Genomic DNA, 26723 nt, shown 5'->3' with positions numbered 1-26723 from the left:
TTCTTCTAATATAGTCTGTCAGAAAGGAATCCCATCTCAATGGCATGAGAAAATCCAGAGTAAACTATTCCTGCTTTGTAACAGATTGATTAATTACTTTTACTTTTTCTTTTATATGAAATATTGAAATGTTGCCTGACAAATATTGCTTACCATTTACCCCAGTTCCATCATGCTTTAGTTTTCATTCAAAAAACCAAAAAGGCAGAATAAAAGAGTAAAACACTGTTATTAGGATTATTTTGTTTGTGGGGGTTTTACTTTATAGACTCATGAAATTGATTGTTCACTTTGCTGCTAAAGGATAGGAATTATACAATTATAGTTAAAGTGTTAACATCAGAAATCAATTTCTAAATTATTAACACTTTGCAGTATATTCACAGACCAAATGCTTCTATACTGTAACTAAAGGCAGAAGTTCAAAGTAGCCAGCTGTGTACAAGTTCCTACTGAAACATGCAATCCAACTGGAACCAGAAGCTAAAGCGTGAAAGATACTGTGATATGCTAAGGAAGGGCATGTAAGAACATAGATTTAATACTTCTTTTGCCTCAGTTTATTGAAGTCCTTGTGTTTGATTGGGTTTTGTATAGTTAAATTATGTTTAAAAAGAAACAACAGCTGGAACATCTGCTTTCTTCAGTAGCAGCTATCGTAAGTTACAAATAGTTTGGATTTTTCTTAGTAGCCTGTTCATGAATATTAATTCCAAAATATGTGATTTGCATTAAAAACTGTATCTTGACCTGCAGGGGACTGGGTACTGTCTGCGCCATCTTGGGCAAGTTGCATCACGTTTCTGGGCCTGTTTCCCTGATGGGAATCTAGTTCACAGAGAGGACAGAGGAAAAAGGGATAGCGAACAAATGTTAGGGCTCAATTTAGAAATCATGGGTATTAAGTTAGTGAAGTCCATAGGTTAGTTTTGTACAGTTGGTTTTTTGTACAAAAGATTTTCAACACTTCAGTTCTTATCAATGTCTTGAAAGTAAATATTACCAGCTGTCACTCCAGCATAGCATTCTCTACTCTAGAGAGTGTAGCATTCTGGGCACATCATTCAGTCTTGCCAAACCGTTGTGTTTTGCCATGATTAAAATGGAGATTGGTTTTGGTGATTTTGCAGTGTGTTTAAATTCCTGAGATTCAAGTCACTGGAAGCATGTCAGTAGCAACACCTTCTTAACTGGTGAGCTCATTCTGAACTTGGAGCCACTTGCTCTTCAGGAAGGACCAGTGAAGAAGCGAGGACGAGTAGTGTATTGCTGCTACTGCTGGCGAACAGTCCTGTGGTCACAGGGATTATCCTGGAAATACTGATTTAATTCAAGAAGCTTCTTACTCAGTGCTATTACACATAGCTTTAAATTCACATGTAGTCCTTTGCCCATTGCTGTATAATTTGTGAATTGCACATAAATGTAAGTATATTTCTCAAGCTAAAGTTTAATACCGCAAACAGCTATAAAACTGCTCACAGAAAAAGTTTGGGTAGAAACCAGGAACCTGAGAGTCCTGAACATCCATCTTCTGGTTTCAGTACTGCTCATCACTACTCATTCAGGGTGGCTGGAAAGGGGTCAGAAGACTTTGCAACACTGGTTTTGTGGGTGGTTCCTTGTAGGAGACCGAAGTGCTGTGGTGGAGATGTTTGGGAAGATATGAGCATGGAGTTTTGCTTGGTGCTTCTAAAAAAGCGGTTTTTCCAAGGGTGAAACTAGTTCTCTCTGTGGTTTGGAAATCTTTAATAATCTTTGTCTGAAAGCATTTAAAACCCAGACTAGATACATATATTTTAAATTTGGTAGGAGGAGAAGTAATTCCCTAAAGAGATCTACTAATACTTTTCCACTATACCGCTAAAATTTTACCCCAATGAAATATGCTGTTTAAGCTAATGCAAGTGGACTGTATATGTGGAAGGTACATATACAGAAATCAAGACCAAGATAAAATTGCCTTAATGACAGTCAGAAATTCTTCAAATAGGATAAAATAGATCATGCTGTTTTCTTGGGACGTTTTTATTGTATATGAAACTTGAAAACTCTAATGTTGTTTATACTGCTTGTGAACAAGTCACTTATTATAACTTAGTAGACAGCTTCCAGTCTGACTTTTAATATCAGAAAATGATATTAAAATGATAAATGATAAATCATTGTCAGCAAAATGTCTCATAAAGCTATTTTTGTTGACAATTTCATTTTAAAACAAAAACTAGGAAAAGACATTTTCATAAGGTTCAAACTTTCCCATTCCAGTTGCTGGGTTTTAGTTGGTGGGTTTTTGTTGGTTTTTTTTCTTACTTTGTTGTTAATGTATTAAGTCACTGAAGTGATGGAATAGAATTGGAAAGAAAACTTTTATGAAATACTTTCTACTTCTTTCTCTCTAGTCCTCGTAATACTCTTGAACAAGATATGAGTGTGATAGGATTATCAGGATACATTTCTCTCCCCCACCTCAAATTTTTGTTTAGAATAAATGGCTTTTTGGATGTATCCTAGATTGACAGTTTTTAAGGACTACAGACTATGAAATTTAAGAGCTTTAAAATTGTTCTTGAGCAGTAAAATAGAAGTTAGGCAGATGGCATCAAATTTATGCCTGGGATAAGATAGTTGAAGTGAATAAAGTTACTCATTTGGCAGATAACATTTGCTTTTGGCATCTTCTAACGTCCCATCAATTATACATCATCAGCAAGTTCCGATTTTCAGTTCTTGTAGCCTGAGACAAAGTACTCTGCTGAACTCTGTACTGGAAGAAAGCTTGGCAGAAAAGACCTGAAGCTGACAGATTTTAGCAGAAATTCAGTACCTCTTGTCTGTAATAATTTCATCTGTGCTACAAAAGATGGGTCATGGAAGGGAGCCCTGAGATAAATGCATGTGCCACATGATGACAAAAGAAGCAAAGAATCAGTCTATCTCTACAAGATACTTTCACACTCCCATATTCCACTTTTTTAAAGTTCATTTTCAATAAATACTATTCAGTCTTCCTTACTAAGTATTGCCTACCTTGAGCTGGACATTTTAATGAAGTGTATGCTTGTTTCCCAGATGACACAAAGAACATGTTATGTTTGTTACCCCTTTCTTCTTCATTTCCTTGACAGCAAATCTCACTCAGTGCTGATATTTAACTTCCATGTGCCAACATTTAACCAAGAAGTTAGTTTCCTTTTTTTTGAGCTGTTGAGGTGTCAGTGTGTCTGGTGACTCTATCCATTGAGTATTTCCTCCTTGTCGTAGTTTGAGACCCCTAAAGTCCAATTCCCGAGTTCTTTTCCATTTCGATTTTGCCAAATTGCTACATTTTATGTTTAACAATCAAATCTTCAGGGAAGGACACAGTCTGACATGGTTTTGATTGTTGTGAAGGTCCTGGATGAGGTGGTTGTCTCAGCTGGAGCAGGGAAGCTTGCTTCACCTGCACACACACTTGCAAATAAGAGATTATGGATGCAGTCTGTTGAGGGATGTGATCAAAGAAGTCCACAGTTTGGGATATTCTACTCGGCTAATGTGCACTCAAGACCATGCTCTGGATTAAGACAGTCCTGCTCTGACTATGGAGTGATCATATGACCATCTACTTGTTTTCCACCTACAGAGCCTGAGAACAGGCTACAAAACAACATTGGATTTTTGAAGGGCTTTTGTTGGATCCTTTTAACACTGGCTGAACAGTGTCTTCATGGATTCAGATTATGATATGTTCTCTTGGACATCATTCACTTTATTTTCTCTTAAACTATAGTATGAATGTTCGCTACAAAAGACAGATTTTTCCCCTTGGAGAATTTCAGAGATGCAGTCTTGATATTTGACATAAGCAGCATAAGATCCAAAAATCATCTCTCCATTCATGCAGCATATTCTCTGTACACAGTTTAACTCTAGTCCAGTGGAAGTGTTTCCTGGGTTTAAGTTTCCTGAGAGCAGAATGAGAACATAGCAGTGATGAGAGTTGAAAGGTGAATAATGATTTTGTTGTTTCAGACTCTTTATATTTCAGTAGGAACATTTTGTGAAAGAGGAAACCTTCATCAAAGAGACGCACAGGTCTTTTCTTGAGCTGAGTATCTCAGACATAAACGGCTCTCGCCACTTGCACAAAAAGGTGTAAATTACATTTCACACTTGTACCTAAGCATTAGGAACCATGTAACCTGCCTGTACTGTTGGTTAAAGAAGCATTAGAAGAGAGGGGTCTGGAATGTAAGGTGTTAGTCCAGGATGGCAGTGATTGATGAAATGGCTTGGAGTAAATTATCTTGCCTCTACACTTTGAATCTTCAATCTAAAATATAAATACCTCACCTCGAAGTATGCATTTGAAACGTAATTAAAGCTTGTAAGGCGTAAATATATCTTTGGAATAAAAGCACCAGGTAATTTCCAGTAAATAATCCATGACCCTTCAAAATCACAAAGATGTAGAAATAATTGCATATAAGTAGCCATCTTCATACAACCTGCACAAAGGCAGGAAAAGTGTGTGGGTGTTAGGGACAATGTATTAGTAGTTTACAATTCAGTAATTGTTATTTTTGAGAAGGATGAGTATTGATGCTTTAAATGTTGTAAGTAGAGATGCATGAGCAGGAAAGATCGGTCTTACAGTGGCACATTGGTTATGTGGGTAACTAGAAATTCATACCTTTTACCATTGAATTATTTTGATTCTGCTTTTCATTTTAGGTTTAAAATGCTATGGAAACTAATGTACTAGCAAGTTGGGATGTTTGGGGCTGTTTTCTTTATGGTTCTAGATACTTACTGAAAGGATACACTGCATTGTCCAGTGTCCTCCTTCAGTGATCCATTGCATACCACCTTTCTCTTTGTCTGAGTGATGTAGTGGTATTGCTGCATCATAATTCAGAGAGTTTGGGGAAACAAAACCAAAAATCAGTGGCAATAACAATGCTATTGTAAGCTGAGATAGTTACTGAATTCTGAGTGATGATTTCAGCACACAAAGCTGTGGTGTACTTCGAAGAAAAGTTAGAATCCCAGAATCATAGTTAAGGCCTCTTCTGCCCTAAATAGTCCTATTGAAGCCTTTCAGTGAGTGGTGGCATGTGGCACAGACCAGACGTCACTGAAGGGAATTTCATAGGCAGGAGAAAATACCAAGTTGTCTCTCTGGGGATATTTTCAGAGGACAGCAAATTTCCATGTTTTCTCTGTTTTCAAACATTTGTTAATCCTTGAAGGGAATATGTGGAGTGTTGCCTGTGTGTTGAGGTGGGAATGTTTTAGAATGTGAAGCCTTTGAAGAGAGTGTTTCCTGGGTAGCACACTGTGACTTAGAAACCTGCAAAGAGTCAAGGAACATGGAGTATGGGTTCCAGTGAGGATGTCAATGTATAGAGGGTCTAAGTTGTGAGACTTGGAAGTGTATTAAGTATATATATGTATATAAATATATATATATATACATATATATATATATATATAGGAGTGCAGGAAAAAAGGAAACTCAGGGAAGGTAAAGAAGGAAAGACAGGAGACTATAGAATTGATGAGGAAGCAAACAGGATTTTTTGAAGAAGCAATGGGATTTGTCAATAAGGCAGAAGGAGAGGATGGGAGAAGAAAAAGAATAAAATAAGCATCAGCTAACTCTGCCAGCAGACCAGGATAATTATATGGTAACCATGGAAAGAAGAGTTTGGGCATCAAGGAGCCTGTTGCTCTCTTTTTGCAGTAGAACTTACAGTATGTTTGCTTTGAAGTTTTACACTGTGTATATTTAGACAATATCCATAGCTAACTGACACGTGGTTCTGTGCGTTCGCATAAATATTTCATTTCAATATAAAACTCTGTGGTTTGTATCATACTAAAGAGAAAAGTCCCAGATCTTTCTTTGTCGAAATCTTTGTCAAAACTCTTGTTCATTTCTTTTAACAGGACTTTGTAAATGTAGAGAAACCATACTGTGTAGTGCAGTATAAAATCTGTCCTTCTTAAAAACTTGTTGGAAAAACCATGCCCATTGGAAATTATGTCTATTTATTGATCTTTTGGTATTTAGCATGTTTATCTGTTACTTTGAATTTACCTGTTATCTGTGCATTTTAGGTTAGCCATATCCTTGAGCAGGCTGCTTTTCTTTCATGACACTGGTGTTTCGACCATCTCAAGGTCGTGCTGTTGAAACAAATAATAGTAAATTCAGATTTGGGGGTTTTTAGCAATATAACATTGCTCTACAGTATCTACAAACCCAAACATCGTAGCATTGAAAGCATCATAGTGTCCCCTGAGTGAAACATTTGATCGATTTCTCATGAACTAGTGCTGGATGGAAAAGTGTACAAAAAAGTGAAGTATAAATAGCAAAATGCAATTTTAAAATTATTTTGGTCATTGAAAGCTGACCCAAGTTGTTATAAAGTAGGTTCTGTAATTTTAGCCATTTGAGACTGTACTTAAGCACTTAAATATAAATTATCTGTTCTTCAGAGGTGCTTAGAAGGGTGGGTGTAACACAGGGATAGGATTTGTTCAGGGAAGTGATGTACTCTCACAAGCAGGAGAAAGAAAATTATTTTCCCAGAACTAATCTGTGTAGCCTGGAGTAAAGCAAGGTGAGCACCAGGATAGCAGGAAGGGAATTGTGGATCTGGCTTGGTGTTAATACAAAGTTGAAGTCTGCCTCAGCAGCTTAGAACTAATATACTTCTGAGCCAATATTCCTCTGCCTCAGAATACACTAATATTTTGGGGTGTGAGTATTTGAAGATGGGCATGTAAAATGTATGTGTTGATTCTTAGGCTGAATAATTTTTCTAGTCTCCTTGTAATTTGTTTAAAAATAAATTCCGTGGGTGTATATAAAGTGATAAGGTTTACATTTATCTTGTATGTGTTTATATAATATCTGTGTGTTTAAAAATAATATACCCAGAGTAATGATAATCATTTTCTTTTTGGACATTCCCCATTACGGGAAGTTATGGTATGAATGATGACTTACAGTAAACAGAAAGTGACCCAACTGGCTAGCTACGGATGTTAAACATGCAAGTTGGGGCACAGGCTCTTGGAGGTTACTGCTCCAGCCTGAAGGGACATAACATCTGTGCAAACAAATGCCATTGCATCTAAGTAAGTCCCTGGTAAGTGCCTAGGCTAAGAACTGTATTCAGTAGTCCTGCATCTCACAGTGGAGGATGAAAATACTGAGACCTGCTAAGGTAACTCTTCCTTTGATGGTGCCTTGGTAGTGCTTCTCTGCTGTTCATTCAGCTGCAGGCCTGGCTGCCCTGGCCTGAGCAGTGCACAGAAACATGCCTGCATAGCGTAGAAAACAAGTACTGCGTTGTAGGTTAAAATCTTCTTGGCCAGAGCTGCAGTTTTTGATACACAGCCAAGTTAAAAGGCCTCAGTGAAATCTCTCATCTGTAGTGGCCAGTACCTGCACAGTTCAGTGTCAGTGGCATCAGCATGCCTTGTTGGATGGGAGAGGCTGGGCTGTGACCATCCCTGTACTGCCAGGCTGGGTGACAGAGGTTATTGATGCCAGAGAGAGGGGCTAATTAGTGGCATGAACATAATGTCTTTTTAACCTCTTCTCTCTCCCTTCCTGGTAAATACATATTTGTAGTTAATATTTTATTTTGCAGGAGGCAGAGGCAAAGAAATTGCTGCTCAGAAAGTAAACTGGGATGATAAAAAGCTATGAACTGTATTCTTGCAATGAAGTACTTATGTTCTGTTTATCTGTAAAGGATCATTGTTTCTTTTTGTAGACAAAATAGTTTAATCTGTTCTCATAGATGATTTTGACTCTAAACACATGCATTCCCAGCAGAATGGCAATTACAAAACAAAAGTGATTCAATTGTACAAGGAATGATCTGCAGCAGTTAGGTCAGGCGCAGTGGCTTTCACAAGTCATGTTATCATTGGTTGCTGTGAAAGTAGCATTGGAAGTAGCATGGCACTCAGAAGAGTTGAGGCTGACATGTCCAAGGTAAGCAGTGCACGAGCCTCTCTCATGATTTTTCAGTACATTGAAAAGCTTAAGTTCCATGTTGTGCTCCCATAATTTTCTAACATTTCTTTTCAAAGAAAAAATGTTTTATGTTTTGTTTTTAGTTCCTTCGGGAGTGATACAAAATGGAGCTCGAGTACTGAGTAGAGGAATATTTCCTGGAGCCAGGCCATTGCCAATCAACCCTATAGGAAGCATGGCTGTCGCAGTAAGGTAAGAGTGGCTCATTGTGGGATCCATATGAAATAAATTAGTATTTTGCAGAAAGTGTAAAAGTATATGTGAGCTCTGGTCAACAGATACTTTGCTGCTTGCTCATACTTCTGAGGTTCTAAATGAAATAAAACTTTGACAGCTAAAATTCTTGGGTTATCATTCTTTGCAACATAGTCATGGCATATTTGTGTTGCACACTGGTTTGTAAAAAGCAGTTTTATTTTCACTAGCAAATTACAGACAGTTTATAGTGAGAACCTCCTACTGTGGCCTGTTTTTCTAAGTGCAGATGCTTTTTCCTGCTGCTCCCCCACCCCTTTTTCTTAAAGACCTTTTCCTGAATTGAATACCAGAGAAAAGAATATCAGTAATATTAAAGCAAACCCTGAAAGATATCAGAACACATAGCTGTCATGTTGTTATTAATTGGGGTCTTTGTGAGGCTGTTTCTTTCACTGAAGTTTTATTTCAAGGTTATACCGAAACATTCAAGGGTAAATGTTGTTTAAGATACTCAATTATCTCAGGAAGCAGGGCAGTAAGAGACATCTAGTGATGGCAGTAAGAACTGTGGTTCCGTGGTTTGCTTTGCTTAAAGCAGTACTGGTTTATTGGTGGAAGAACAATTTGCCTCAGGTGTAGCTCCATTTTCAGTCAGTCACAACAGAGATGAATTTGGTCAAGTGTTCTGCCAGTGCCCTTCTCTTTCAGAACTCTCAGTATCTGCAAAAGCTATTTCAGCTCAGGCAGTGGAGTATTCTGGGTGGGGTTTCATAATTAGTGCTGACCCCGCTTTGCTGGGCTGTTCCAATTACATCCTCTTTTCTCAGGAAACGGCTGCAAGGCAATGAAATAAAGTATCTTGAAAGCTCTTATTTCATTATTATTTACTTGGGGTTTTATACTCAGTTACTCTTTAATTTTTTATCTCTTTTCAGAATCAGTGTCTAGCCCTTTGGGTGCAGTATTTCAATAAATGGAAAGAGAGACAGAGAGAGCCTGTGACATTCGTGTACTCTTGATGCTTAAAATGCATAGAGGGGAAGACACTAATTGAAATAAAATCCATATTTTTTGATGGGCAACTTTTTCAGCTGTTTTTCACATTTGCTATGCTGAAGGGATGCAACCCCAAGGGTCATCCTCCAGAATTCTGTGGAGTTCCCTCCCTCTGGCTTGACCGCAGCCAGGCCTTGCTGGCAGCGGAGGTCAGCCTCTGCATCAGCTTTGCCACTGGCTTTACCCAGGACTTGTATTCTGCTCCAGTGGGGATTGCAGAGCTGTGGGACTTCTGGGTCATTAATTATATATCATTTTTATGAGGTGTCCAAGCTAAATGGAGGACATAGTGGTCTGAATATTCCGTGTAGAGTTTATCTGCATTTCCTGCTTTTAGACCCTGTTTCATAATCAGGGTTGACTCAAGGAGGAGATAAAACTGTTTTACTTCCAGGCCACTTGAAAACTTAATTCTATATAGGTTTCCTCAAATTGCTGTGCTGTAAATCTGTATATAGTTAAATTTTATGTGTTTTCAGAGGACTATTTCTTATGTTTTTTCCCAGCAGGTAGAGAACAGGATCTTTACCAGCTACCTGTTAATGTAGAGTTGGGAAATTAGGGATTTTACCCCTCCTTTGCTTATGTTCTTTTTGCTCTGTCTTGAAGAAAATCATTTATAATTAGTTAATGCAGACATTTCTAATTCTTTTTGTTCTCCAGCCTTAGGCAGTATTAGAAATAGCTTGCTATGAATATATTCCTAGTGTGCATGATGTCTGCTCATATTTAAAGGCTTCTGCAATATCCCCTCTTTTAATTCTTGAAAGGCAGGGTTTGGCACGACAAGAGGCTTGAAAGCTTTTGAGAAGTTAGGGGACTCTACAACAGAGTTGTACAGGCAGTTTTGCCTTGCTTCCCTCAGGAATAGTAATAGTAATATTCAGAATTTCTTTAGGAAGAAGATCAATCTGGATTCACAGTGCCTCTTAGAACATCATCTGGTCCTCTCAAAACTGGATATTTCTGTTATCAGTTACTGTAAAAATGACATCGTTTCTTGGTGCCTATCCCTCTCCTCAGATACATAGGGCTAAATAGGACCTGTCATGTTGAGTTTTCATGGCATCTCATGAGAATAACTTCTGCTTATAATGTGCAACAGGGAGAATTTACAACAGCATCCATACAGCCTTCTTTTGCAGTTAAAAGTGGGAGTACTGCTCAGATTGAGCTGTCATTCCTGCACAGAGGACGATGCTCCAGTCAGGCTGGCAGGGGATGTTTTCAGACCTGTTTAGGTGCAGGAAGGTTGATTTCCTCTTCTAGCTTTCACCAGGAGGGAGGTCTGGGCAGGCATGGGCGGTGGTACAGTCTCCTGTTACAGTTCTGCAGAAATTGTATGCCTCTGGCTATATACTGAGAAGCCAGACAGCTTCTTTCTAAGAAGTTTTTACTCAAGTGTGTATTTTCTTGAGAAGAGTTCCTTTGGTGTTGTGAATGAAAGGCCTAAAGCCACTTAAAGAAGGTATTTTTCATCATTCATATAGGGCACCTGTAGCATTTTCTTGGTAGAGGATTGTTGCATAATAAATTAAACCTCTTATCTGTTTTTCTTTAGTTACCATGTGTAGAAGTTACAGGTTCTTTTTTAAGGTGCTGGTCTTCTGTTGGCACTTCCTTGCTGTCTGAGCTGTTTATTTAATTTTGTGTTTATTTCCTCACTATCTTAATGTTCTTTGGTTTTGTTGTCCCCCAAACTGGAGCATATAACTTGCAGTATGTTGTCATATTGTGCAGTGTCATTAATGCCAAAACAGAGTAACAAAAAGTTTGGTCTTGGATTAAGTTCACAGTTGTAATGAGGTGGAGTGTTTTGACTCATGTGTTATTCAGAAAGGAGACCAAAGCCATAGCACTGGACTAAAATGCTGAAATCTGTGATTTCTGATGTGTTAGCTCCCATCAGTTGGAAGGTTTACTGTGCTATTCATCTTTGACAGTGCAACTGAATGCATTTTGATCCTGCACAAGGTATCAATGTGTTGCTGTTCCCTTGTAATTACATGTAATTACTTTATATTTTTATATATAAAATAAAGTACAATTGAATTAAGTACTTCGGGTTAAAAACCCTACTGAAATGTGTTTAACAAACATGACTTTTCATGAATAAAGAATAGCAATTGAAGAGAGCTTCATTATTTTGTAGTGCATTTGCCTTAAATTGCACAAATAGGCCTTTCATTCCAAACTAATCTACAAATGGAAAAGGCATCCCACACTATTTTTACTTTGACAATCATCCTCTGGTGTTAAATCTCCACAGCAGAGCATAATTGGATGTGTTTTGACAGTAGCTTTTTATTGACTTTATTCACACCGCTTTTAGCTTGTTTACCATCCATATTTTCCATATTGTGGCTGACGAGTCTAAGACCCACCCAAAGACAGCAGGGAAAAATAACGCTTCAAAGCTGCACAGCGTGTAACATGTCTCTAACATGAGATCCATCATATATATTTTTGGCAGACCATATCCCCATACAGTTCCCTGAGAGAATCTAAAAGCAAATGCAGCGATAATCTGAATATGTAGAAAAGAAAATATTAACTTACAAAGGTATTCAATGAAAGCAGGCAAAGCCAGTATTTCTTTACATGCAGCAAGAAGCTGGTTGTGCTTTGAAGGTGAGCTCTTCCTCTTCCTATCATCATCCATTGGAAAATATTTTTTAACTGTTTTCCTAGGAGAACTTCTGTGTTCACTTTAGTAGGCACAGTCTGTCAAAGTGGCAAGTTTATCTGCCATCACATGTCTTGGCAAGGTGCAAGAAGTTCTATCATAAATAATCACCTTCACCTTCCTTTGAGTCAGATATCACCTGTTGCATCAGCCCTTGGGAAGAGCACAAGCTTGGAAAGTGATCCAACATTAGAACTGTTGGAACTACAATTTCAGTACATTCAGCAGACAGCCTCCACCATGTTTGTGATTTTGTCTGGTTATCCATAGTGTGAGTGATTTGTGACTATGTCAAAGTCCTGCTGCAGTGCAGTAGAACTGCTGAGCCTAAGCCACATCTGCCTGATGTGGACAGATCCACTCTGAGGGGAGGTTGAGAGAAATTCACCCCACAAAGAATCTCACCAGCTGTTTAGGACAGGCCTTGTAATTTGGTTCAGGTTATTCTGCAGAAGATGTTTTACAAAATATCTGTGGTAATTTAAAAAAACCAATTCTTTATATGCTACGTATGCCTAGGTTAGTAGGTTAGATTACTTTTGGTAGTGTTTGTTAGAAATACCTTGGGTTTTAAATTATTGCAGGTTAAAAATAAAAATTAATGGGATATTACATGGGGGTTTTCCCTTTTTTTGCAATTCTTCTTTCTCACCAAACATTTGTAACTTCTCTGCCTGGTTTTGGATAGGATAAAGTTCATTTTCTTTCTACTAGCTGGTACAGAGCTGTGTGTCGGATTTAGTGCAAGAATAATGGTTTTCTTGCTGAATAGAGCTTACCCCAAGTCAGGGACTTTTCAGTTTCCCATGCTCTGCCAGTGAGCAGGTGGACAAGAAGCTGAGAGGGAGCATAGCCAGGACAACTTGACCCAAACTGGCCAAAGGGGTATTCCATACGATAGAGCATCATGCTCAGTATATAAACCAGGAGAGTTAGCTGGGAGGGGCTGGTTGCTCCTAGGGGATGTGGTGAGTGGTGAGCAATTGTATTGTGCATTCCTTGTCTTTCTTGTGTTTTATTCCTCTCTTTGTTCCTCCCTTTTCATTGTCATCGTTGTAACAACATCGTTACTGTTGTTGTTATTATTTACTTTATTTCAATTTTTAAAGTATTCTTATCTCAAATTCTCCTCCCTGTGCCACATGGATCTGGGAGGAGCAAGCAGCTGCATTGTACTAGTTGCTGACTGGGGTTAAACACCAACATTGTCCAGGAATTTCACATTGATCTGTAAATTCCAAACAAACTTCTAGGGAATTTCCCTCAGTAAACAAAAAAAAAAAAACAACACACACACACACAAAACCTCTATTGAGGTTTCCAAGATAAAATGTTCCCTCTTCCTAGGGAAAGCAAGCGCATCCACACTGGCAGAGCTACTGCTCTTCCTTGAGGGAAGAGGGAGGGGAAGAAAAAAAATTAAGAAAAAGAGAAATCAACAAAACACCCAAAAATGCAGCAGTAACAAACCTTACCTATGAGTAAATCATGAGTAGGTTTTAAAATACCTGTTCTTCTGCTATTAATGCCACAGTTCCTTATGCAACTCCTGGTCATTGGGGTGTGACAAGAATTTTGTGCCTAACTTTATTTGAAGATGAAAGATTGTTATTTAGGATTATTTTCACTTTAAATTTATAGGGCAATTACTAGATTATTCCTCGGGTGTAATTTTAATTATTGTGATTTTAATTTTCATGCTGGCTTTATTTTTGCTTATTTTTTTCTCCCATTCAAGCAGTGGTTAAGTACACCAAACTTAAGTAACATGTGCAGAATAGATGCCAAAGCATAAGTACAGTTATTATCATTCACTTATATTATCTGTGAATGATTATTTTTATTTAGATAAAGAAATTGGTAGGTATTTTCTTTTATAAATTCCTAATTGCATCTTCTTAATGCTCTTGCTTATTACTGTCATGATCAGCTTAACAAACCCCAAGTCATCTTTGTTGCATTGCATTCCCCTTTCCACCTGTAAGAGGCAGGATGAGTTATCCTTGGGAGCCAAAGGAATCCTTAGTAACTAAAGGACAATAACAATGACTGACTTCATTAAATTCTTTTCTTTGCAAAATGCAGTGGGCTGTATTTGGCTTAACCTCAGATCTGCTGTTGATACTGCTGGCAGTTCATGACTCACATTTACTGTGGTCCTTTGTATACAATTATGCTCTGAAGTACCTTTGTAAGAGCTGCTGTCACTAGTGTGAGCAGCTTGTTGACTTTCAACTCAATAACCCCTGACAGAATCTCATCATACAGCAAGTGAGCAGCACTTACTTTTCCATATGCTTGCTCATCCTCCTGTCTGCTGGTGTGTAGTGGTTTTAAGAAGCAGTTCAACTACCTGTAGCCAAAAGTTCTGACTGTCCTGAATTTCCCTTTAAAATAAAAGAAGAGTGCTATTTTTTTTTTATTTTAGCAAACCTGGAACTTGTCAAAATCTGCAAACTCAAGTTACCTGTACTGCTTTCTTTGTATCTTCTAACTGGGTATTTCCAGTTACATACCAAAACTGTCATCTATGGGTACACAGTAGCTGTCATCCAGAAGGATCAGAGGTAGATTAAGGTGATATTTAAAATCCACATAGGTTTTCTGTGTTCATCAAAGGATACACCTGTCTCAAGGGTGGAATACAGTAAGTATTTTTCAGGAAAACTTTTTGCCATTTTGCAGACAGAATGTGATTGCCTTTTTTGTTTTTTTAAAGCTAGCAGAGAAATTTAAGTAAGATATATCTGTCCTTGATAAAATGACAGAGGCTTACCTTTGTCTCATCCTGAGGAAGACCTCTTTAAAAGGCAGAGGCACTAACACTGTGTGAGAGACATAATTTCCTTACTGTTTAAGATCCAGCTGCTGTGAGTGCCATCTGACTTCTGATTATATTAGTAGCAGAATTCTTATCCATCAACAATGGGAATGAAGTTGGACTTTCAAAAGTCTAAACTTACCTCTGCACTGCTTGAGGATTGTGTCACTGTGCTACACTCAAATGGAAATATTCTAAAAAGAATCTGTGCACAGTGCTTTGGGTTCAGATCTCAAGCAAATAAAATGTCCATGTCAGCAGGATGAAAAGATCTAGAGATTGTCCCATGGAGGTTCTTGAAAGGGTAAGCCACTGCTTTAAAACGTGAAAATATGTCAGTTTCTGGAAATTTTGACATAAAGTTCTGAAGAAAAATGGGGGGAAAATAAGGTATTACTCAAAATAAATTTCGTCTCATTGTTACAGTAAACACAGAATTCTTAAATACCTTTTCTTCTCTTCTGTAATTTAAAAATAATCCAAACATCAGAGCAGGCATGTTTTAAAAATCTTTTACTGTTTAGTAACGAACTTAGAAGTACAACTAGAACTGTGAGCAAAAATAGATTCAGCTAGCCAAAATCTGTCTCCTGAAACCCCGTGGAGTTCTGTCCACTGATCCAGACTGAACTAAGCAGACCACAGATTCATTTCCTAGTGAACATGTGATTGTATAAGAGCAATGTAAAGCTTTAGAATGTTTCAGAAGCAAGTATGGAGTTTGAATGGTTTAGATATTAGTTTATTCAACTCTTACTAATCTACTAATATCAGTTACAAGTAATTAATCTTGTGTTTGAGCTGTTGCATATCAAGATACAGATTAGATTAATTTCCTTTCAGGGTACATGACTTTTGATGTGAATATCCTAAAACACTCTGCCTGTGTAACTTTTTTATTTCTGCAAATATTCCTTGCTAATTCTCTCCTTGACAACTTTCTCTTCCTTTTTTATTTCCTCAAGCAGAACTGGTTGGAAATCTTTCAAAATGTAAGTGAAACCTAAAGATTTTTCTGAGATGCAAATGCTGCCCATTTCCTGACCAGTTCCACTATAGAAGCCTTTCTTCTGAAGTGTATTGGTATTTCCTTTCCTCCTCTTTTTTTTTAAATGATTCCTTTTTTGCACCTTTCTTTGAACTTCTGTTTTTCTTTATCAGCATCCCTGTTTGCAGTCACTCCCTGTGGGATGCTAACCCCATAGTAGTACACCTTCCCCTGGGGCATTGCCTCTGTACTCCCCAGGCATTTCATTGTGTTCTTATGCTGATTTGAAAGAACTGGGATCCAGAGTAAGTCCCATGGGCAGAGTTTCTGAATCCAAATTATAGCCCTTTTATGTAAAAGCAACACTAGAGACTCAGGACTAGGGCAAATCAGGGATGTCTTATTGGCACATGGTTGCGCTGCTCCATGGAACTGTAGCTTTCCTTTTATTAACAGTCTCTCAGTACAAACTAACAAGTAGATTTAATAACATAAAAATGGGCATCTTGGTTTAAATCCCATCCATTAGAAGCCTCGTTCGCTAACAGTCAGTAGGAATCCCATGAGTTCCCACCCATTCTGTCCTGTATTTGTTTCCTTGGAGCACGAATAGATTATTTTTTAATGGAAAATTAGTAGCATGTGACTTTTAGTGAGCTACATTGCTCTGACTTTTAGCTGCCTAGTAAAATCAAGTAACTTTAATTTTATGCTAATTTATGATAATTTTTAACATATTTAAATGTAAATTTACCCTAAAAATGAAGAATCTGTCACTTAAAATGCATCACATGCTTCCTTGTAATGGCTGATCTTAAGGAGTGGGTTATAAATTCACCTTAAAACTAGTTTAGTATGGATGATTTCTTCTTTTAAGCATTTGGCAACCTCTAATGACATCCCCTGCAGTGGCAAGCCATCACAGAGTAAATGCAGCTGGCTTGCTACACAGTCATGAATGACATTGCATTTAGTTATTAATAATTGAAGTCCCTTTGGATTCTATATTGAATTTATGGATCATGCATGTACTAAGAAATCTAGGGCACGGTAATTTTGTTGAGCAAAAGAGGATGACAAGAGGCTTTCTTTGCTAATAACTGGGCCTTCTATTCTAAACATTTCTTTGAAAAATACTGTAAATAAAAACATTTGGAATGACCCATGAATTTGCTACCTTCTAGCACTATCCTGTCACTGGTTCTTAAAAGCAAGCAGGTTTCTTATCTCAGTGAGGTCCACAGACAAGATGAATAGGAGCTGTGGAATTAGATATCACTCATATATTTCCCACCTTTCAACCTTACCTTTCAAAAATAGATAATAGTCTGCTGCTTATTCTATTTAAAATAACATATGTGAGGTCCATTCCTTGAAACCATTTTTTTAAGAAGAGCAGTAATACTCTGGACTTGCCCCTGTGCCATTCCTCTTAAATATCTACGTTCAGTGCATGCATTTAAGAAAAGGCGTTAATCCAACGCTGCCATGAGCGTTGTGCAAAAGCACTCTAGTGGTAGCACAGAGATGGCAAGAGGAGATTTTAAATCAGTTTATCAAGTGATGGTTTAAACAGCCTTGCTTTTTTGTTGGTTTTTTTTTTTTTTTTTTAACTGATAGAGAGATTCAAAGCTGGTGAATTGGCAGGTAGCAATGATGATGGCTTTACTCAACGATGAGCATCCCACTCTCCTTTTTTCAACAGGAATTAAGGATTAAGAATTAAGGGTCAGTCCCTTCTTTTTAATAGTCTTGCAGGCATTGTATTCCAGCTGTAACATCAGTGTTGCCACATTGATGCTCTAATGCTTTTCAGTCCAGAAAGGAACACTGTTAGTTTTTAAATGTATCATGTTGCAGTAGTTCCCACAGCACAGGGTGCCATAAAACCAAAGGAGGACATGACAACTTCTAGAGCAAATCCAGATTTATTTATTTTTTCTAATGCTTGTTTTTGAGCACATTGTAATATTTTCTTGGTAGCTAGTAGCTTAAAATTGTATTGCTTTTAAGATTATTCATTAACTGATCAGAATCAGAAATGTGACTGGACCTAGGTTTTATACTTAGTTGCTCCTTTTGTTGGAAAGAGTCCTAAATGGAAGCTGTGCTATTTCCAGGTGAAACATCTCCTGCACTTGGAGTGCTGGAGCTGGAAAGTGTCTTTCAGAGGTGGCAAAGAATTACTGAAGAAAGCTAGTGTCTCTTCCCCACATTTTATATGAAAAAGAGGAGGGCATATTTATGCAACTCACCAGAGTTTATTTATCCAGGAGATAAAATTATGTTGGGGGTTTTTCTTTTTAATTTCTGGAAGTGTAAGCTATTAGTCAAAATGTAAATCAGGACTGTTTAGATATCATTTATTTGTAACCATCCCTTACTTGCTCCTGCCTCTTGTGCTCTTTTCCTTCTTTTGGCTTGTTTTATATGTCAAGTCCAATCCATGAGCAATTAGGCTTTGAAAACCACCTTGCATGGACATTACTTTAAAACTCATAATTGCAGATGATAATTTCAATTTACCTGTCAGTACCTGTCAGTTGGCTTTATCATCTTTTGCTTTGAAGCAGGATCACATCTTTGTGGCTTCTAAGACTGCTTTGATTTGTTTTTACAGGAACGGAATAACAAACTGCCGGATGCGGACAGAAAGCGAACAGTCCTGCGGCTCTCCAGTTGTGAGCGGTGACCCAAAGGAGGATCACAACTACAGCAGTGCCAAATCTTCCAACCACAGGAGCACATCACCTGCTAGTGACTCCGTTTCCTCTTCCTCTGCTGATGACCAGTATGAATTTGCAACTAAAGGTAGCCAAGACAGCAGTGAAGGAAGTGAAGTTAGCTTCCAGAGCCACGAGAGCCATAGTGAAACAGAAGAGGAGGACAAAAAGCAAAGTCGGAAGGAGACCAAGGATTCTTTAGCTGACAGTGGGTATGCATCTCAGCACAAGAAAAGGCAACATTTAATGAAGGCGAAAAAAGTACCAAGTGACACACTGCCTCTTAAAAAGAGACGTACAGAAAAGCCCCCTGAGAGTGACGATGAGGAGATGAAAGAAGCAGCAGGATCACTCCTGCATTTAGCAGGAATTCGGTCCTGTTTGAACAACATCACGAATCGGACGGCAAAGGGGCAGAAAGAGCAAAAGGAAACCACAAAAAATTAGAACAAATCAATGATTTGTTTGAACTTACAAAGTTTTGTTTCAGCACGTCAGGTGAATTCTAATGATTTGTGGCAATATCAGCAATTTTTTCCTTTTTTGTTTTTCTTCTATTTGTTTTTGTTTTGTTTCTTTCTTTTTTTCTTTTTATTTTTTGAACCCTTAAGATTTTTATTTTTAAAGGAGATTGAAGCCATAGAACTCATACTGACACTCAGCTAATTTACGAAAAGCTTTTCATTACCTGAAGACAAAAAGTTAACAAAAAAAAAGCCAAAATCGCCATTGCTTTCTCCAGCTTGTCAAAAATGCGTGGTTGAATACGCAGTGACATCAACATTAATGTGATGGGAGTAAAATTGGGTACTTGGAAATCCCTCTTATAGTAGAAGAGCTGTGCATAATTTAGTATTCATTCAGGCCTGGCCCTTAAGAATTTTTTTAATGGCCTTACAATTGGGTTAGAAGTGAATGTGAATAAAGAGATTTGTGGGAAAGAGGAGGCATGTACTTCTCCGCCAAGAACCATCTAGTGGCACTTGGATACATTGTGCCATACAAGTCTTTGGACAGCCACTGGTGGCAACTGTGCAAGCTGTAATGCACTTTCAGTGCTTCGTGTATCCCATGTGGCTCATAATGTGAAGACTGATAACTATAAGTTTGAGGAAATTTGAACTATGTATGCAATGGATTTCAGTGAAATAACAAGAAATGGGAGGGGGGTCACTGTTAGTAGCATCCTTAACCATTGAATTCTGTCTTCTATATTAAATTGAAAGAATGTTCAAAAAGCCATAAGCCTGAAGATTGGCACTGCGTGCAAAAAATCATAGTAATAGGGAAAAACAAGCTATGTCTTCTAAACTGCCTGAGTGAAAAGCAATCAAGTCTAAGAAATTACAGTAGATACAATGTACATCAGAATCTTTTTCTGTGGATCACATCCTTGATCTAACTGGGGAAACAAAGCTACCAAACCTGCCATTAGTAGTATTCTGTATTTAAAAATAAAAGGAAAGCATATTGGTGAACAGTAAAATTCAGAAGTTTAACAAAAGAGCTCCTACACTGCCCTCAGAAATGAGTGTGCAGTGGCCGTCAGTCAGGATTCATCTGTGCAAAAATGACAACAAATTTCCAGATTGAACCAGCGTAGCCAGCAGAAAAAATTTGATCCACATTGCATGGATTCCTTAGGGAGGGGGGGAAAACAAAAAGCAAACAATTTTTTTTATTCAAAGATGACAAAGTTCTTGTAAGGTAAATAATGTATTTAGCATGAAGCATGAATTATTTTCATATAAATATAGAAAATAGAGAAAAAGGCTATGCCTCTAATTTTTAAGCCCTTAGGCTTAGAGTTTGGTTTTTTGGGGTTTTATTTTTGTTTTGTTTTGTTTTGTTTTTGTTTTTGTTTTGGTTCTTTTTTGTTGTTGTTGGGGTTTTTTTGAAGCAGGTGTTTAAGGTTTAACCTTCTTCAGGGACAAACACTGACTGTTGGGGAACTTACTCTGCAATATTAAAAAATAAAATCTTCATGCTCTGGTAGGGCTTGGATGGTTGAATTATACTGCCTTGTCTGCACATTCAGCCCCCCTCTCCCTACTTCTCTTTAAAAAAAGAAAAAAAAAAGTAAAAATGTGTCCTTTCTTCGTCTGTACATGTGTAACATGACGCAATAATCTGAGGGCAAATTTAGTAGTGAGTGTGTATGACAGAATCAAGAGAATAATGGGAGGTTAATTGAGGAAGACTCTCTGATTTGATTCAGGAATAAGTAGACAAGAAAATAGCTTTGCTAATTTGCCATGAAAAAATGAAGTTAATTAAGAGCCTTACGGAGGTGTCCGGAGAAAAACCAGTGTTACAGAGAGTGTGATTCAGGTACAGTGCTACTCTCCTGGTAATGATGACTGTGAGACTGGAGATCACTACAGCAGAGAGAAACTGTGAAATAATTAAAACAGTCTCTCTCACCTGGATTCTTGCATTTGGCATGAAAAATTCAACACTTAGAATATCCTAGAGGCAAAAAGAAAATCCCAGGAACCAACCACTTAGTAGAACAGAATGGTCGGTTTCTTAAAGAGTATAGGTTTAGATTTATCCCTAACAACTGTTTCAGGCAGCAGTTTCACCAAGATGGATCTAGTTTATGAAGAGTGAGTTAGAGAAGGGTTTGACTTCCCACTCCGTGCAGTGACTTAAAAGTTGCATTTGGAGATGCCTGTGGTGTGTTCAGTTAGGAAGTGGAAGGACTGAAGGGCTGGTCTGGACCTGGTCCTGTGCTCCACAAGCATTTTCACAGTAAAGAACAGGGCCACGCTGGCAGCAGCACAGCAAAAGGGTGCCTCTATTCCCATCTCAGCCAGCGTGTCCTGGGATCCAGAAGCTGCCTGACAGCTGCGTAGCTCAGCACAACTGCCAGCTATGGAAATAAAGAAGGAGAGAGCCACAGATAGTGCAAAAAACAGCCTGTATTCCTCTCAGTTTGCTGGGGCTGATGCATGCAGGGTTGATTCCCTGCATTAGTTAAGTCAGGAATACATAGATACTAAGTTTTCTTGACTGCCTGCAGCCCTCGAGATAATAATGGGGGAAACAGAAAAGGCCAGTCCCTTGACCAGGTAGCACAGAGATGAATGAGCCATAGTTTTCCCTTGTCCGTTTGGACCTGGATAATCAGCTTCTTTCCAGATCCATGCTTGCTACAGCCAAAGTCCACACAACCCTGTGCAAGAAAACTTGGTCTTCATCTTTTACAGACTTTGGGGAGAGTAATTTGGATAGAAAATACTACAGTATCACTTTGCCACCACCTTTGCTCATTAATGCATAGTTGTACCATCTCAGGAGTAGTTTAATATTTATCAAAAAGCAGCACTGAAAAGTTAAATCTAGTAGCAGAAGATACACTTAAACCATGGCTCAGCTATCTCTGTCCTCCAGGGGAAGCAACGTGTTTGTGTGTCAGTGGCCAGATTCTGTCCACAACACTAATTCCAGGGCAACTTCTCTGATTGCAGTGTGTCAGTGCAAATGAGATCAGTATCTGTTGAACAACAAGTACCATTCATTAATGTGGACTCTTGGTGGCTAAATATATAATTACCACTAGTATTACTCATCTTAGAAAACAGTCATTTTGCATAAATATCTAATTAGGCAAGTTATCTTTATACAGATATATATACATATATATATATATATAAAACTTATCTAAGACTTCAACAACTCCTCTATATATTTGCTGGTAAACCTAAAATGTTGGCAAGCATCTATTTTCACGTCAAATTTGTTTCTCCTAGTCTGATCTGCTAAGGACATGTGCTTTGGTAGGAGTTTACAAATTTATGTTCAGGAACCAGCAGTTTGGCTGAGGGCTAATGCCATCAGCTGATTATTTCTGGTGTTTAAAAACAACTTGTCCTTATTGATGCTTACTCCGACTGTTGATGAGAAGTACATAATTTGGATTGTATAAAATATTTAGGAGTCACCTTTTAAACCATTTTTGTGCCTGGCTGACAGTGGCAACTTTTTCAGAACTGGTTCTACTCCATCAGAGAAGTTCTCTTTTTCTTGTAAGAACTGAAACTGATTTGTTTTCCAGGAAATACAATGTCAGCTTTTCAATAGAGTTGTCTCTACCTTGACTGAATGATGTCAAAACAGAGTGGTAATTGCACTGTATTACAAACTCTCTCACTTGCCAGATATGAGGTAGTGTGGTTTTGCTTGTTTGCTTTCCTTACTAAGCCATTTTGGAGTGAGAAGTTGTCAAATCTCTAACTTTCCATTCTTCTCACCCTATCAGTATTGCCAAATTAGCATTTCTCCAAGACAGGTGGGGTCTGGGGGAATCCCAGGAGGTCAGCAAGCATTCAGTGGCGAGTTTCACATAGGCATGAATTGTAAGGGTTGCTGGACTTCATGGCGGGTTCCTTTGGAATATGCCTTTTGCAGCAAGAAGCTCTTGCAGGCCAGAGCTAACGCCATAAGCAGATTTCACCGGCACCTGCACGGAGGTGAAATCTGCTGGTCGTGCTTGCATTCTGCAAGCAGTTGGATGTCCTACTGCATTTTGATGCAGATTCTGCTTGCATTTAAAAATTCAGGCACAGGTCTTGAACAGCTTAAATGTATCACCCTGTAGCTGTTTCTGAAAGCAGTCTGCTTCTGTTCTTCTCCTGGCAAAACTGGCAGTAGTTCTACCAAGATCACAGGGTTTCACAGCTGAAAAGCCGAACATGGAAGTGAGGAGGTATGCTGTGTAGGACTAGAGAACTGTCCTGAGACTGTGTTCTCTTCTCAATGGCAATTCAGTTGAGGTTCATATTCTTGTTCTTCTCTTACATTAATGGGAGAAGGGAATCCCGAAGGAAATGCATTGACTTCCAGTGTTCAACTGAGTTAACTGTCTACCTTTGGAAAAGATACAGAAAAGAGCTGGAGGCTGCATTCTTCACTGTAGTGAGGTAGAGTTACATCAACATACTTTAGCAGAGAATGAAATCCTAAATTCTACACCAAATAGCACCAAGGATAAAATTACCAAAACAACACTTTGTCCTGGTTTCTTGGTGGCAGTGATTGATTTTCACTGAGATTTTGGCTCCCAATCCATCTAAAGATGTAGATAGATCATAGAGTTATGGAATCATAGAATATGCTGATTTGGAAGGGACCCATCAGGATTGAGGCCAACTCCTGGCCCTGCGCAGGACACCTCAAGAATCACACCATGTGCCTGAGAGTGCACAGTCTGATGTTTTCTGGAACTTGAAGGTGTCTGATCTCCTTTGCAGTCTGTGGAGCTACAGACACCCAAGTGCTCCTGGAAGCCTTTACCATTTCACTGCTATTACCATTTTTCCTTGAATCTGATGCTAGGCATTCTTGAAAACATTACTCTCCTGTGCTCCAGGATCAGAATAAAACTATTGAGAGAATGCATTTCCAATGCAATTTACTTCGCTTGATGGAGAATGCAAACCCAGCTCCTTTGGGCACATCATTCCTGCCTGAATAGCTCATTGGCATATTTTGTAGGAAATATTTTGAAACATTTTCTTGACTTTGCCACCAAAAGAGCATTTGAACCATACATCCTCCTGATTGTAATGGAATATCAGTGTTGACCGTCTGACCAGTTAAGTTTTAGTAGTGTTCTTCACAGCCCTCCAGTAATATATCAAACACTGTTATGCACATAATGCAGCACTGTGATCTAATTTAAATAATACTTTTTTATTATTTATACTACTCTATGTAATATACATCAACACTTTGCTATATAACCTAAGTGATAACCCTCTTCTTAGTTACCTGCCAAACTCTGAATTTCTGTTTGGTTTGTATTGCAATTAGCACAGTTACCAAGTTGTAATGATGTCTCTTTTCCTTTGAAATGGGATGTGTAAGTCAAACTATACATTTTGTGTGTTTCTGTTTTGAGATGCAGTTTATAAGGATTTACACACAACATTCAATGTTCTGTATAAATCTGCATACATTTGTGAATTCATCTGTTAATCCCCTTTTATTTAGAAAGTATTAATAGATGGTGGTTTATTAGGGTTTTTTATTTTTGCATTTGTTTTTTTTTTAGTACTGGTTATTCTTGAATTAAGCAGAGACTTGTCAGCTGGGTTGCTTTATCTTTGATCATGTACATGACCTTATAATTCTTCCACAGTTCAGCAAACAAGTACTAGTTTCACTGACCAAAAAAAAAAAGTGTCAACCTAATGTGTCTATGGTGCTGTATTTTGCTGGTATACATTTAAAGCCAGAAATTATTTAAAGGTCACTTTCAAGTTCTTCTAATAAGTAGCCTTTCCTAGTTTGGGGAGTTTGGGTTTTGTTTTAGCATTGAAACAAGGTATATTTATCTGAAGCTATGAAATGGTTTTTCTACTGTATCACATTTCCTTTTGCAAAGAGGGGAATATTGACCTGATGTAACATCCTTTCACAGTCAGTGGAAGGGGGTTTTGTTTCACATTTTTATTTTCAGTGGATTTTGTTGAGCTTTGGATCAGGCCAGCAGTTACAGGAGCTCATCATCTGAGGGTTTAAGGGATAAATGACAACTTGTGCTGGCCCTCAGTGCTAGAAGGGATTTTATCGAATGCCAAAATAACATGCTGGATGCTGGAATGGCTGTTCATCTAGAAATGGGAATCTTTTTCATTTGTTTACTCTGGCCTGAAATCCCAAGACTCTCTTTTTTGTTCGGATGACATTGAACTTGAGTACATTTTTAAGTTACTAGAGCATTGTACATTTTCTGAGTATGTGTGGGACAGCAATTGAAAGTCATACCTGTATCTGATAACCAGTTCCATGCCTGCATCATTCACACTCACTACTTAAAACTGCCATGATGTAAAATGTTGGGGGGAATGATTTGTGTGTGTATGAAAAGCATTATGAACTTGTACATTTTTTTATACTCTGATCTGTAATTTCTGAAATATTTTGTTTTACAGAAAAAGTGATAAAGCAATCAAAAGACCAAGAGATTTAGTATCAATGCTTAAGGGTCACAGGACCTTAACTGGCCAATAAGTTAATTTAGTACAGTGATAAGCCAATTTTTTTTCCTGTACTTGGCATCTGAAACTGCCAATTTCAACAATATTAAAATACGAACTGTGATGGGGAATGAACAGTGATGTTAAGTTGTATTTGTGTTTACCTAAATGAGCAGTCCGAAGGCAAGTGCAATCAGCTGATCTTTAGGAAATATGAAATTGTTGATTTAGAGGCATACTTGCATTTTACATTTTCTTGATGTGTAATCATATTGCCAAAGACAAACTATTTCATCAATTATTATTGTAAATAACACTTTCCCAAAATCTACCATAAAGTTTCTGTGATGTATTGTCTTCCAGTTGCAATAAAAATTACTGAGTTGCATCAATTGAACAATTGTATTTGTGTGAACATTGGCTTCAAAATATGTCCAGATATTAAGAAAGAACAACAGTGATTTTTTTATTTTTTTTTTACAAATTAATTCCTTCATTATTAAATAGTTCTTCCACTCATGGGATGTTACGTGTATCTTCACTGCAGTAGATATCAACTCATGTTAATTTGCTGTCATGTGCAAATGGCTAGGCATACCAAAATTGGCGTTAATTTAGGGCCTGATCTTCATTTCTCATCAGTTTTGCAGCCCAGAAACAAAGCTGATTTCACTGGGAATTGTATCTCTTCTTTTAATTAGCAACAATCAGAAGAGATCCAGTAATAAAACGTGTCTAATGGTGTATATATATAACATCCCAAAAAACATTGCTTTGTAGTTGTTGCATCAACCCTCCACAGGTTTTATTCAGGTTTCTGCAGCACTAGGGCTCATAATTCTTTTGCCATGTTACTCCTTTACCTCGCGGCATGAGTGCATTGTTTGCAGGAGGAAATCCTGTAGAGTCAAGAGCTTCAAAGCTAGTTGCCTCAGCTGGCTCAATCTGTAACCACCTAGGAGGTATCCTGATCTTCAGATACTTGGAGCCTCCCTGGTCACCTTGGGCTGCAGCAGGAATAGTAATGCTCTTTGTTCACTGATGCTAAAAACTGGTCCCTCTCTCTGTAGATTCAGCAATCCAACCTAAGTCTAGAGTTGAAGAAAACAGTGCAGAAGGATTCTCTTCAGAGAGTAAATAATAGGGTGTATAAAAAAATTGTAGTTGCAAATGCCTCATAGCATTTTCCAATTAAAATTAAACTGAATAGTAGAATCTTAC

General features: G+C 38.0%; 1 protein-coding gene across 6 annotated transcripts in view; it reads left to right on the top strand.

The window, feature by feature from the left end:
* FOXN3 (forkhead box N3) overlaps positions 1 to 25899 on the top strand; it is a 135725-nt gene extending 109826 nt beyond the window's left edge. For 4 of the 6 annotated variants that reach the window (XM_032689971.1, XM_032689969.1, XM_032689973.1 and 1 more), the window contains 3 exons: positions 8128 to 8236; positions 15774 to 15797; positions 18414 to 25899. In XM_032689971.1, the coding sequence (XP_032545862.1) occupies positions 8128 to 8236; positions 15774 to 15797; positions 18414 to 18963 (683 nt within the window). In that variant the 3' untranslated portion in view covers positions 18964 to 25899. The remainder of the gene's footprint in view (positions 1 to 8127; positions 8237 to 15773; positions 15798 to 18413) is intronic. The other 2 variants (XM_032689972.1, XM_032689974.1) reach the window with 1 other exon arrangement.
* Positions 25900 to 26723: the final 824 nt, after the last annotated feature.

Source organism: Chiroxiphia lanceolata, chromosome 6, assembly GCF_009829145.1.
Source record: "Chiroxiphia lanceolata isolate bChiLan1 chromosome 6, bChiLan1.pri, whole genome shotgun sequence".
Classification (NCBI taxonomy): Eukaryota; Metazoa; Chordata; class Aves; order Passeriformes; family Pipridae; genus Chiroxiphia; species Chiroxiphia lanceolata.
Note: the sequence above shows the minus strand (reverse complement) of the source record. Positions and strands in the feature narration are given on the sequence as shown.